Raw genomic sequence first — 14,468 nt, forward strand, 5'->3', positions numbered from 1 at the left:
GGATAGATAAATAATTAAAAATATTTAAAGTAAAAAGAATCATCAATATGGATAGTTACATTTTACATTGAAATGATAAGGAAAAATGGAAGAAGAGTCCACAGTATAAATATAATAGTTTAAAAATAATCATGCAGCATATTAATGGCAAATCATAAAGATTATTCAAGTGCAATAAAAGACAGCAATTGTCATGAACACTACTCTAAAATTTTTTTTTATCTTACATGTATTAATAATGACGGTTTCTTTAATACATTTAGATTTTTAAAAAATTTAAAGTAAAAAGTGACAAATTTAAAGTAAAAAGTGTTTTTTTTTGTCAAATGATTTGGGTTTTTTTTAGTTATTTTTTTATGTTCTGAAATGCGTAAATGCGTAATATTATATTTAGCTCACTTGCGGCCTGTTGTTTTCTCTTCAGAGTCTTAAAGAGAAAAAGAATACTGTTATTCCAAAGAGTTCTAAATAAGCAATTCATATCATGTTTCACCGCATGCGTACATTTGAAGTTTCCGTGGATGGAATTGAAATTTATTATATTTCTTTAAAAATAATATCTTAGTGATAAAATGAAAAAAAAAAAAAAACACCACCAATAATACTGTCATAGCTTCTGATTAGATATCTTCTATATGTAAAAAAAAAGAGAAATTTTAGACCAAAGATGGCAACCCGAGTTCTTTTTGTAACATGTCATAAAAGAACATCCAGGAATCGTCGTAAGGAATAATGAAACTTCCCCCTCCCCCTTGGACCCTTAATGGCCCTTCTCCACATCGGAAACGAGGCACTGAGCGAGAGGAGAGGGCCCTCTTATAATCGCGCCGAATTCGGAACTATAAAAATCCTTTCCACTCAATTAAATTTGATCGCGCGGGCCCTGCTCCCGTATATAACTCACTGCAACGCTCCAGAACACTAGGAGTGGGCTGAAACGAAACTCCACAGCGGTCTTTCCATAACAAAATAACAATGATAAAAAATATATATATATATAAGAGAGACTGGAACTTAGTGGCAGAGTAGTTATTTCAAAAGAAAATTACTCTCCAGATGTAATTTTTCAAAATATAATTCTACAATAGTATCATGTCGAAATAATAGGTCTCCTTATACCTTTTTTATAGTTCAGTTTATTAAAATCCAGAGGATGGTGTCACGTACGGGATTGAAATCTTCCGAGTAATGATAGTTGTAATGAGATGATGGGGACCAGCTCGGTGCTTTTGACTGCAGAGAGAAGGCGAAATAGGGATTCCATTTTGATGGCTGCTCCGTCACACTTCGAAGCTCGGAGAACGATTGGCTGCAATTTCGTTCTTGCGAAGGAAAAAGTAAATCGTCATCATGCAGAATAATTTGGGAACAATGATAATTACTGAATGAAATAGAGAGAGCTTTCGAATAGTTTACCGAACGAGAATTTACTCTGTTATATTTCATTCCTCCATACATTTCGAAGGAAGATCCACCGCTATTTTCGGGAAGATTATGGTGAAAGGTTTTGCTTTGGATCAGTATTAATGGGCCGTGTTATTCATAAGATTTATCTAATGACATTAAAAAAATGAATTCTGTCTCTCAATTTATAATTATAGTTCAGGAGTAACTTTCAACTCTATTGACAGAAAAAAAAAGTACATTCTCTTAATCTCGTAAGCACTAAAAATGTCCAGTGTAAAAGAACTGGACTTGAAATAATTCAAAAATTCCAAAAACTATATCAAAACAGTTATTTTAAAGATACAATCATTCAGCTTGCGCGAGATAGTCCTTTACAACAATCAAAATAGATGGACAACTTCTTAATTATGATAACACAGTTGCGTACATACATACATACAGTACTTGAACGTAAACAGTGTGGGATATAGCGACAAAGACTGCTATTCCCAGGATGCCAAGAGGTTACAGTTAGTAGATATCAAAATATTTGAAAGCTTGAATAAAGATCCATCGATGATGTTTGCTTGCGAGAGGTACTTAAATAATCTCGGACTTTATTTATAATAAAAATGAACGTTTATGTTGCCTTCCTACAGGTTAAACTGCCTGATCTAGAGCTACCAGACTTGACACATACATACTTTGGAAAGTGATGTGCACATCGAAGATTTTTTTTTTGATAATGAAATTAATTAAAAGAAGAGATTTTTCATAATGAAATTAATTAAAAAGAAAAGTGAAATTTCAGTGTTTTTTGACGATAACTTAATTTTATAGCTTAAATTTTTTTACATCATTTGAAATTTCAAAAAAAATAAATATTTTCAATGATATATATTATATTTCCATATATATTTTTTTTATTTTAATCAATTTAAAAATATTTTAAGCATATTTTTCAAAAATATATTTTATCGGCACCAGCAGGCACAGAAAAAATGAGCTTTTCTCAAAGTGTTAACAACACTTCGATAAAAATTCAAATTAAAAGAATGAATGAACTCCCACTACAAAACAAATCTAGAAAACTATCATTTTCAGCACATTTCCGTATGAAATGAAATAAATAAGAAATCTAGGAATAATGATGATCAAAGTTTAATTTAACCTCAAAAGAGGAATGTTTCATTTGAGTAACTCTGATTAGAAAATTCAACAATGCTTGCATTCAAGTTTTTCTCCACTAATAAATTGTTGCAGCGATTGACCTTCTCAGCTTATTTCATTGAAATGAATATGAATGGAATGGACGACGAATTGCCCGTCGCTTGATCGTCAGTGAAAATACGTTGCGCAGAAACCAGTGGTATTTCTGATACACCTGAAAATGACTCTTTGAAAATTGCCAAACAGAGAGAAAGACAGCAATGTAACCATTATTGTTTGAGTGCATATCCCATTTTTTCAGTTTTCTAATGGGTGCTCATTTAGAATATAGTGAGTCTGGAACCACCTTATTCATTTCGATCGGAATTTGATATAAAATAATTCAACGGTATAAAATTTAGTATCAATATTTTAAGAATTTAACGATCAATAATCGATTCATTCCCATATGAAAGGTCCTATCTTGTAGGAAAAAAATTTGGGACAGAAAATGCTTCTCCGCGTAATGCAATGGCTTCTGTCTAATACGTTTCCTAAATTTAGACAGCAGGTACGTTTATAAATATTCGTCTCGAGCACAATAAAAAATGAACAATTAAATATAGGATTCAACTTTGTCGATTGTTGACTTACATCATAACAAAAATAATAAACGTATCAAAATGCTCTCTTACATTTGCATAGACCACCCGTGCAATTGGATGTGGAAACGTCTTTGCCGGGGCAGTACCGCCCCCCATTTGAGGGAGTGGGATTGGTGCACGAGCGTCGGCGGTGATGTCTGCAATCCGGACCACAACTTGACCAAGATGACCACGAAGTCCATCGTCCATCCACAGCTGTAAAAAATAACTTCAGATGATTACTCGTAGGAAAAGCTACCAAAAATGTACTAGGAAATTTAAAAATGAAATGTATTTAATAAATGAATTAAAAAGAAATTAACTGTTAGTTTATTTAGATATTTTGTTTTATATAAAGGACTGTAGTGAAATAAAAACATGACACAACAATTATTTTATTATAATTAACCTAGTTCACTTCGTTAGTTTCGTAATGAATAATGACACTGCATCTTAATAAAACCCTTATTATTCGAAATGACTTTTCTTTAAAATAAATTTAAAATTATTTTTTTATGAAACAATTTTAAATTTAATCCCCTTTTTAACGTTTTAAATATTTTAAATTTAAATTTTAAGTGCTTTTTTTAAAAGCCCAGAATTAATTATAAACGGCGATAACAAATAATTCTAAAGTATTTGAAAAAAAAAAATGGCTAAAATATTCGGTTTTTCGGAAAATAGAATTCATCTCGGAGAATGCGTTGTGTTAAAGAGAAAGTTAACTCATTTTAGCTCCAGAAATCTCTTCCGCTTCTACTGACGACAACTCATCTCTTCAACTCGCAGGTGAGACGGGCAAGCCATTACCGCGTTTCAGCCCCTTTGACAAAACAGGTGATTTTCCCAAGTTGATTCCTCCCCACCAGCCGATTCCTTCCTGCAAGTAACGAGGACTTTCTTGGAAAGAAACTTTCATTTAGAGGAAAAGTTATTTTTGCGAGCGAATTTTTGGAAAAATACATTTATGATGTTAAAGTACTTAAACTGAAGAGCATATTCTTCGTGGAATCCCGATTTTAATTTGGTTCTAACACACGAAATAAATAGGAATGACTTCCTCTAATTCCAAATAAAGGCATAAATATTTGATTTTAATTTATATGAAAAAAATCATTTGGTTTTCTGAAGTATGTCACATAAGAATAATACCATAACTTGCTGTCAAAAATGTTATTTGCGGAAAGCGATTATTGCATCAGTTTATAAATAAAAAAATCATTTTATTGATGCCAATTTAATTATCGAGTTGCATTTTTGCTTCTAAAAACATTTTTAAAAAATCTTTATTTAATTACAGTTAATTTTACAGTTTATTTAATTACTTTATTTAATAACACGCACAAATGAACGTTCTTAACTCTGGACGCTAGTAGCAATGCGCATATTAAGCGTAGAAGCGCGCGCTTTAAGTGCGTGGTGAGGTTAAAAGCTTTAATCCTCATGTCGCCTGAAATTGCTTAGTCCATTAGCAACCAAACAGGAGAAAACTGCGCCGGATATATTGTCGCAAATTAATCTTTGAAGCAAAATACATACTTAATCACCGCTATACTATTACTTCCTAAAAATCCTTTCGTGGAATTAGTTTTCATTTTTGGATCTAAATTTGCTTACTAAAAATATTGTTGAGAGGAAGAATCTAGTCCTACAGATTGGAAAAGATGAACTTTTTATACAAGAATCTTGTTTACTAATGGTTCGAACTTTCTTTTTTTTTTTTCAACTAAGCCAAAAAGAACTTTCCCTTCAATCCTTGGATGGTGGTCAGAGAAAAAAAATATATCTTCCCGTACTCCTAATGGCAAAATTATGGCTATGTGCTGCAAGATGAAGCAATAAAGATGTAATCAACACTAGCACTCTCGGAGATTAGATGTTGGATCAAGCAAGAATATCTAAGCGCTAATTTTAGGTGCAGAACAAAACAAGAAAAGAGAGAGAGACATCTGGCCGTGACACTTCCGGAATGAAACAAAAGTATTAGGCTAACAACAACTTCCCAGGAAAAGAATATTTTATTTTGAGATTTAAAGCTCAGTGTGTGGATTCATGAACCCAATATCCTATCACAGAAGATATTCGTTAGCAGAAAAGATATTCGTTATTCGAATTGTTCCTAAAATGATCAACCATATACAAAAGATTTTCTTGCTTCTCTCTCACATTTTTATATTACGAATATCTAGATTTTCTTGTTTCTCTCTCCCATTTTTTATACTAATACAATGTAGAAAATTTTGAGTTTATCTTCATGCCATCATAAAAAGAATTGAGTATGCATTTGAAATCTCTTCCCATTGGCCAAATGGGGCCAAAAATCCATATAATTCTGCAATTTTATTATTAAGACTATAAGAAACAATTCATTAACTGTTCGCAATATTTATTATGTTTTTGATGAACAGCATTCATACATACACAAACAGACGAACACTGAAATACTGCATTCTTTCGAAGATTTAAACTAAATTAGATACAGACCAACAATTTCATACACACACACACACCAGAGATACCAGAAAATAAAAAATGGCGATATAAATAATCAAATAGACTGAACAAACGGATCATAAATGCAATCGCTGAAAAAATTTATTATTTTTACTTTTAATATCGCTTTCAAAGTCATCTGAAATAATGATTAGAAAAGAAAAAAAAGTACTTCTTTTTTAGAATGAATCACTAAAAGTCTCTATTTCACACGGGCAAATAACTCCATTTGTTCTGTTTCCACAAAACTAAAGCTCATCACCGAAATAAAATTCCTTGCATTACAAATGAGAAGACAAGAGAGAAATGGTTGAAAACTTATACTCCGAAAACTAAAAGGCTGTTCAAAAAAGAAAGAGAGAGGAAAAGAAAGATGGCGAAAAGAGAGAGCCTCTACAAGTGTAAAAGTTCTTATTTAATGAAGCGGTAATCAAAAAGTGGGAGGCAACCGCACACTTTGATGGATTAGCCATCAGGGAGACATCGGAATGGAATCTGGCGCTCAGGAAGAATGAAGGAGAAATGAACGGAAGAAGAAGACGCGAATGAAGCAGTTGCAAAGATGGAGAGAAAGTGACTGGAAGTCGGAAATCTTCACTTTCCCGAGAAAAAAAAAAGAGAGAGAAAAAAAAACGATATCCGATTCAATATGATTATCTACTTAAAACTGTTAGGCTAAAAAATGTCTTTTAAGTTTTTCTTTCTAGTTTTAGATAAAAACATTATAGTCAAGTCCCCTTTTCACTGATTATAATTTTTTTTAAAGTATCCAAAACTTCAATACTAATGCTATTATTAATGAGAAATGTGAGTTGCTATCCTATAAATACATTACAAACTTTGCTTTCTATCACAAACTCGGTTTTTCTTATCACAAATAAAACTAAATTTCTAAAAGAAAGCCATTTTAAAAGTGTGTCGTCATTCTGGATGAAGGTTTTTTAAAAATGAAATCACAACTTACTAACGTATAATACTAACTGTTTAACCGTAAAACCGTTTTTTTTCTTGAAAGTTTGAAATAAGCATAGCTTAAGCTTATATTTTCAAATCACCGTTCCATGACAATGATGGAGAAGGATTCACTTATGATTGTAGAAAATACCCATGAAAACAATTCAAGTCAGCTCAGAGAGTAAATGCACATGTTTAGAGGAAGCAAAGATTGTGTAACTGAAAAATAAACACATATCTTTTATGAGGTGATAAGAACATCACCTAATTATAATTTCGCATGAAACGTCTACGGTCATGAAAGAAGAATGCAGATTTCAACAGAATTGAAGCTGATGTCTTTGAAGTAACTGGATGCCCTGTCAGCTATTCGGGATTCCGGCCCATAGCTCAAGAATCCATCGACAACATGAAGATTGACTGAACATTTGGCCATTGAAATCAAACGAAATCCTCATTACAATAGATAAAAAAAATGAATATTAAGAATGAAAGTTCGTAGATTCATTCCAATAGGTTCAAATCATCATGAATGACGCTTATTTCAATCAACGCTCCCATTTAAAAGAAACAAAAGAATAGAAAATCAGGAACAAAAAAAAAATGACTCTAAAGTATTCATTAATGACCCTTTCGTTAATGTATGTGTTAGAACGAAAACATTTGTTCTCTACTGATTCACTTAATTGCTCCCTTCCACCCGGCCTACTTCCAATGCAATTTGTCCAAACTCCAAATCATTTGTGATTACATCCTCTTAAGAAGACATGAAACGAAATTTCTGTATTTATGACAGGCGTATGAGTGCCGTAAAAACCGCTTAAACTACTGTTTTTTCACCAATTAATTTTTTTTATGAGAGCGCTAATGACTGTTACCTAATGAGAAAAGCAAGGTCCCATAAATGGTTTACTCACTTAATTTATTACTTATCTTGAAGGGAGTATAATAAAGTTTTTCGTTGAATGAGGTGCTCGAATGTGTGTTAAAACTGGCTGGAGTCCATCAGGATAAAACTCGAAATGATTCTCTGAGTAATCTATTATCGACATACAAATGTGTTAAGAGGTTATTTAAAATTTGATAATAATTTATTTCTTATCGCGGAATAATACATGTTCACATGATACGCGTCAAATCCTCAGAGCCAGTTTAATGTTGATATCCACTGAGCATTCTATAGCAGAAAAATGAAGGTACAACAACAACGGGGAGGAATGCAGCAATATGTTGTGGAGAGTTAAGAGACCCTATGTGAATGTGTGTTTGTGACTTCCAAGTAAAATAACTCCCTATTGAGAAAGAGTTCGATACTATTAAAAAATTATATTAAAATGTCACTAGTCCATCAAGAGAGGTCATTTTTTTCAATTACAGAAGTTAACTACCTAGTTTCCTTATATATCGAAGAATTATATAATTCGTTGTCTTGGTATTATCATTCAAATTATTATTTAAACCATATATAACTTACACCGCGATAAAATAGTAGAAGGATATTAGATGTCCTTAGGAATCTTTCATTTTCACCGAAATTATTTTTGTAAGTAACATTTTACAAACCATTTAACAAAAAAAAAAAAAAAAAAAATCAGTATCTTTACCATGATATTTAAAAATAAAATATTAAAGAACAAAAGAAATAGTTTCTTCCATTTGAAATTCGGCAAAAAAGACAATAATACAATGAATGAAATACAGACGATATGAGTGAAAACTTCCATTATCTGTTATGACCTGGGATATTATATTTGGCGATGAATCATACAAAGATTGGAATTTTGTTCAGCCAAAATTGTTCCATGAGCTTTTTAATGTTTCTCAATCTTATTAATAGATTCAAATTCTTTTCCACTAGCTTATATTCGACACACCAACATGGCCCAGATATTTTCTACTATATTAAGATCGGGGATTTTTAGCTGACCATGGTAAAAACATTACATTATTTGCAACGAACTCATTTTTAATTGTATTGGCTGTGAGAATGGTGGTTACATCTAATTGAAACAGTAACTCTTATCCTCCAAATTCGGAGCCATGAGAAAGAAGATCAGAATTCAGTACTTCACAACAGTCTGTATACTTTTGTCCACTATTGAGAAGGACCAGACTTGTTCCATGTACGACCGCTAACCGGGCCATTAAACTTCCTCTCCATTTGTCGATCTAAATGGAACCTTCCTTTATCCTTCGGACAATGCCAGAATATTGATGACCGTCCATTGCTTCTCATCTGAAAATATCACAGAAATCCATTTCATGACATATGTTCCTTAACCCAAGATTGTCTGATTCCATTTTCGAAGGATGTGTCTGCTTTTTGATAATGAATTTTTTTGAATATTTGTCGTGAACTATTTGCTTTAACATATGAGTAAGTCCTGTTTGGTTTCGAGCCTTGGCAACATTTCCACTCCTTGTGAGAAATTTCTTTTCTCTCATTATGAGATGTCAACGGTTTAGACTTGCCAGTTTTCTTTCTGGATCCATTTTATCTGGATTTCTGATGAAGTTAGAAAATGTATTGGGACTGACTTGCAGAATACTATCAATCACTCTAACATATTTATTATGACTTTTATATGCAAAAAATTTAGCCTCTTTGAAATTTATTTAAAGGTAATTCTCTAGCCATTGTGATATATATATATATATATATATATATATATATATATATATATATATATATATATAATGCAATTTTTAACGAAATAAACTTTTCTTGACCAAATCAGATAAAGAAAAGGCTATAGTCATTCTTTTGCTTGAGCAATCAATAGAATAAATTTTTTTTATCATATCTACTTTTTTTTATACAGTGGAAATCATATATATTAGTTTTTATTAATTAGCATCAAGATAGAAACTTTATTTTTAGATGAAATAAAAGAAAAGATAGTTAAATAAAATCTGTATAAGAATCTGATAGTCAGGATAAAAATATAAAACACAGTTTACATAAAATGATTGTCCTTCTACATTTTTGATAAGTGTATATTCTTACATCAAACTGCTGATTATAGACATCAGAAATGAATACCTTATTTGAACTGCTAAGAGAAAAATATTGAAAAAAGAGTTTGCATTTAAATTATTATGTAAGGACACTTTAATTTCCTTAACTAAGTGCTTGTGCCGACTAAGATTTGTGTCGTATCAGATACGGTTCAAAACCCCACGGGCAAAACACGACAGTAAAGGACAGAAAGACCAAAGGGGATACCACGGACCTTCAGGCAGCATGAAGTCAAATTGGAACTGGGGGGGGGGGCGAGATAAGGGGTGAAATAGAAGAAAGTGGTGTGAATGCCTGTGCGAGCGATTAAGGAAAATTCAATTTGAGTTTCCGTTCTCCTTCTGAAATCGAATCCCCGCGGCAGAATCCCGAGCAATTTGGACCGTTAAACCGTTACCGATCGAATCACAGGTTCTGTCTTTGGGCATAAAACGAGATGGTTCAGATCAAAAGAACCGTTGAAGAATATGCTGGACTGCGAATGCTCAGCAGTTTAAAGATTTAACAAGAGGCCTTCTTTGAAAGTGAAACGAAAACTCTCAAAATTGTATATCTATATTTTCATTAAGCGTTTGTTTAAATACACATTGATTGGAGTTAAATGATTACAGTATACACTAGAAGAATAACTATTTGGTATAGAAATGGCAATCTCGGTAATAAATATTTCAGAATAAGAAGAATGATCTATCCTAAAAGAAGAAAAGAAATAAACTGTAAAAATTAATTTTTTTAAAAACTTTAAAACTCATTTTACTACTCATGCATCAATAAAATTAGCATTTAAATTTTCAAACTATTTTAAAACTGAAAATTGCATTCCCCTACCGCTTTTTAGTGGTGACAAATGTATACCACGGCTATGATTGGAAAAACACTCCATTAGTTCATTATATGATATTTTTGTGCCACCAGTTCCCCTTATCCGGAACGTACACTACTAATACATAACATCCCGAGTTCTGTTCTTCCCATGACTCTGAATGAATCATGAACTCTCTGAATGAATGAGTTCTTTTCATTCTAACTCATAGATATAATTTTCAAGTGAAAAATGTAACCAAGTATTCAATAATTTTAAAACCATAAATACCGAAAAGCACTTAGAATGGTATTTGTTTAACAATTTTTGCTGCGAGTAAAAAATTAATTTTTTTACGCAGGTGCTTACCATATTAATGATGAAATGTGTCAGTAACGTAGAACATTTTTATAAAAATGGACGTTTATTTATAAGTGCGTTGCCACTTCTACAAGCAAAATATTAAATATATTTAACAGTGGGAAAGTAGTCAACGCTGTAACAAAAAATAATTTCATAATTACATGGAAATTAAAATACGACAACCAAATAGACATTTTTCCGTTTAAGATGACACAAATAAATAAATAAATTTTGTTTTGAAATAATGATTATCTGAAAACATAAACTTAACGAAATCAATCATCGGGTGTAATCCCTCCTCCCCCCCCGAAACTTTCTCGCATACTTTCGAATAAATGTGCTGGCGTATTATTAATCGTATGCCATCGGTAAACGTTAGTTACAGAAGAGTTTATTAGCGCTGATTGTTTTCGCGATTAATAGCTATAATGCACTTAATACAAAAGTACACTAAGATCGAATGCGTATTTTGGGCACTTATTTATTAAAATCCAAATCTGACAAAGGATAACAATTGTCATAAAAAAAAGTTTTTAAAAAATCTCATATATTTGCGTTTTCACACTTGTTAAAAAAACGACAGACCAACAGATGGTGAATCCCTTGACGAATTTAGTTCGAAATTCGATAGCGATCTACATTTTTGTTTGTGTACCAAATTTTATCCAACCAGCTAGCTCTCTTTGTTTTTTTAAAAATTTCTAGCTGGTACCCGGCGCGCTGCTGCCACAGAAGAAATAATTTTGGAAATATCGTTTGAAATTTGAAATAGCTGTCTTGTTTCAATAGGAATGATAGAAAGAATGATATTTATTTTCTTGTCGACAATGAATATATTTAGTGAAGTGATATGAATATATCAAGTGCAAGCAATCCATTGGCAAAGTTTTTTTCGTCATCGGATGAATTGTACAACAGTGCATAAAATACGAACAAATAAAAATTCGTTTTTCTATATGGTCACTCATAATCCAAATTCCAGACAGATTTCCTTTGAATACATTTCATGCCAAATTGAATAGAAATCGGTTCAAGAGGAATACAAAAAATGTCATCCTTCTAATTCAGAGTTTTCTTTTTGTCATTATTATTTTTTGGAGTTTATCACGTGCACATCATTCCAAAAATATTTTTTTCAGACTCAAAAATGTTGAAACATTCGCCAAAGATCTTTCATTTGTATTGTTTTGACATCCTTCTTTGTGTAGTACGTAAAAGAGAAAGTAAAAAGAAACTGGGACAAATAGCTCGGGTGATCTGCAAGGCTTTTAAAGGAGATTTTGTGAGCGCCAATCGAGAATATTTAGATGCAAAATGTAGAGACAACATTTCCGACGTTAAATGTGCACTCTTATGTCTACGAGAGGTAAAGATTATATTTTTTCGAGAGAACCACAGCTCAGTTTTTTTTCCCTCTCCTGAAAAAACGCAGAAAAGAAAACCAGAACTTTTAAGAAAATCGAAAAATGTGAAGCCTCAGATATTAGAAAAAAAAAAAAAAAACTCAGAGAGTAAACAGTGATTAACTGCTAGTATGTCAACACAATGCGTTCGGCGCTCTGCGCGCTCCCAGGGCCCGCACATTTTTTGAACATTCTAAAAGCATGCTTGACAAGCAATAGGATGCATATACGCACATTTTTTAATATGCATTTGGTATTATATTTACATAAAGTATTCTTAAATATTACTATGCATTTTATACATCTATTTATTATATGATTTTTTACATTTTAACTCTTATTTATTTCACAGACTTGAATAATGCTTTAGAGTGTGATATTTGGTAAAGCATATTCCCTTGTGCAATGGTGTTCGGCACGATTTGCAGCAGTTTCTTGTTTTAAAACATTAAAGAGCGCTCACAAGTTTTCTCGTGTTGCGTGTCCCGTCTGTTATTGCTTCATAAATATTAAAGTTATGATGATTTTAGTACATACAAGTTTGCCCAAAAACGTGCTGTTTCAGGCGTATGTCTTACTGATTTCTTTGCGGTCCTTCATGTGTTAAATATTTGCCTCTGGTTATGCATTGATTTAGTCGAAGAAACATGAACGCGAGATATCTCGTTCGGCCTACTTAAAACGAGAAAACGATTATTGCGTACCGATACGCAATGAGTTAAAATATATGTTGATTACTGATTTTCTGGCAATACTAAATTATGTTGTAAGCTTTCTTAACAAATTTGTAAGCTATGTAGAAAAAATATTAATGGAACGCATTCTATAAATTTACTGCTTAGTTATCGTAATAAAATCAATCAATATTGTAATCAGAAAAAAAAAATCCATCACCAAATAAATTAACAAACTGGCAATATGAGACAGTTTTGATGCCTCTAATGCTAAGAGATTTCGTAAGCATCACGCATATTCTGAAGAATAATGACTCGAATGTATTTTATTCATTTACGACAAAAATTGTTTCTTGGACTCAATGAGATATTTGAAGTAGATCGAAAACGGCGGGACTGATAAGGTATATCAAAAGTACTCAAACGAAATTAAAAAAAGAAACTACCGGTTTCTGAACGTTTCTCATAGATGAGCAGTTTTAACGGCGAGACCTGATTGTGTAGAAAATAATCGAAATAAGTTTCTGAAGACAGAAACCGTTTTATGCCTGCGCCAACACAGAAAAGGTTAATATAAAATACACTTCGGTCCACTCGCTCTGAAAAAGATATGGTTCGGCAGCGGCTTCATTTCGGAAAGTTGGACCGCTGAAAACTTTCATTTCACGATAATTACAACGAAGCAAAATGAGAAAAAAAAACGAAAGAAAGTGAACCTCTGATCACGTACAGAACAAAAACCATTTCTACCGCAACTTTGTCACGCACGAAGTGAAGCCCAAATTACAGAGAAGGAAAAGCGCCATTTTGAAACAGAAAAGGCACAAAAGAGGGGGGGGGGGGAGAGAAAAGGAGATGGAAAATAAATACTTTCAGTACTGTTTTGTTCCGATTCTTGTCGGTTTTTAGACTGTCTTCATCTCGATTTACGGGACTGTCGGATGCTGATTGGAATCAAACAATTATTTTCATTTGTTTTTCACGGAATATTTATTTTTATTTTGCCGAATATCAAATGAATAAAAAAAAAGTATTGTGCTTGTCAAAAAAGTTCAATTCTGGGATTTTGATTTCGATATTTTAGACCTCAATAAATAGAACTCGGAACAATTTTGTCACTGTATCTGTAATCCGTCATGTAGACGAACATGGTCATTTAAAAATGCAAGGAAGTATAAAGAAGAAATTTGCTATGTGGTATTCGCACTAAAATTGCATACGTGTTTCGAATTTTGGATCAATTCCATCTATTTAAAGTAGCGGTTTTCCAAAAACACATTTCCGATTTTTTTTCTCACTATGATATGAAATTACTTACAGACATTTTCCATACATTTTTATTAATAAAATTACTTGTCTGCATGTTGCCACAAGCCATGATATTAATTCATTTATTCTTGTGCAAGATGTCGTGCCCGAAGTTAAAAATAAAACTTAAAAATGATCGAAGTCGGTGGAAAAATAATACAGCAATCGATATGGCATTGTTGAAAATATAGTCTTATAAATTTTGAAGGTGCGATTTTTTTTCCTCGTTTTGGAAAATATTTCTTGAAATTACTGACGATCAACACAAAAATC

At 32.1% G+C, this 14,468-nt stretch overlaps 1 protein-coding gene across 1 annotated transcript in view; it reads right to left on the reverse strand.

The window, feature by feature from the left end:
* Window positions 1-14,468, reverse strand: part of LOC129964002 (netrin receptor UNC5C-like) — a 353,390-nt gene that overhangs the window by 143,000 nt on the left and 195,922 nt on the right. Inside the window, exon 4 of the mRNA XM_056078651.1 lies at window positions 3,231-3,395. Within this exon, the coding sequence (XP_055934626.1) occupies window positions 3,231-3,395 (165 nt within the window). The remainder of the gene's footprint in view (window positions 1-3,230; window positions 3,396-14,468) is intronic.

The sequence above is a fragment of the Argiope bruennichi genome, chromosome 3, assembly GCF_947563725.1.
Source record: "Argiope bruennichi chromosome 3, qqArgBrue1.1, whole genome shotgun sequence".
NCBI classification, from domain to species: Eukaryota; Metazoa; Arthropoda; class Arachnida; order Araneae; family Araneidae; genus Argiope; species Argiope bruennichi.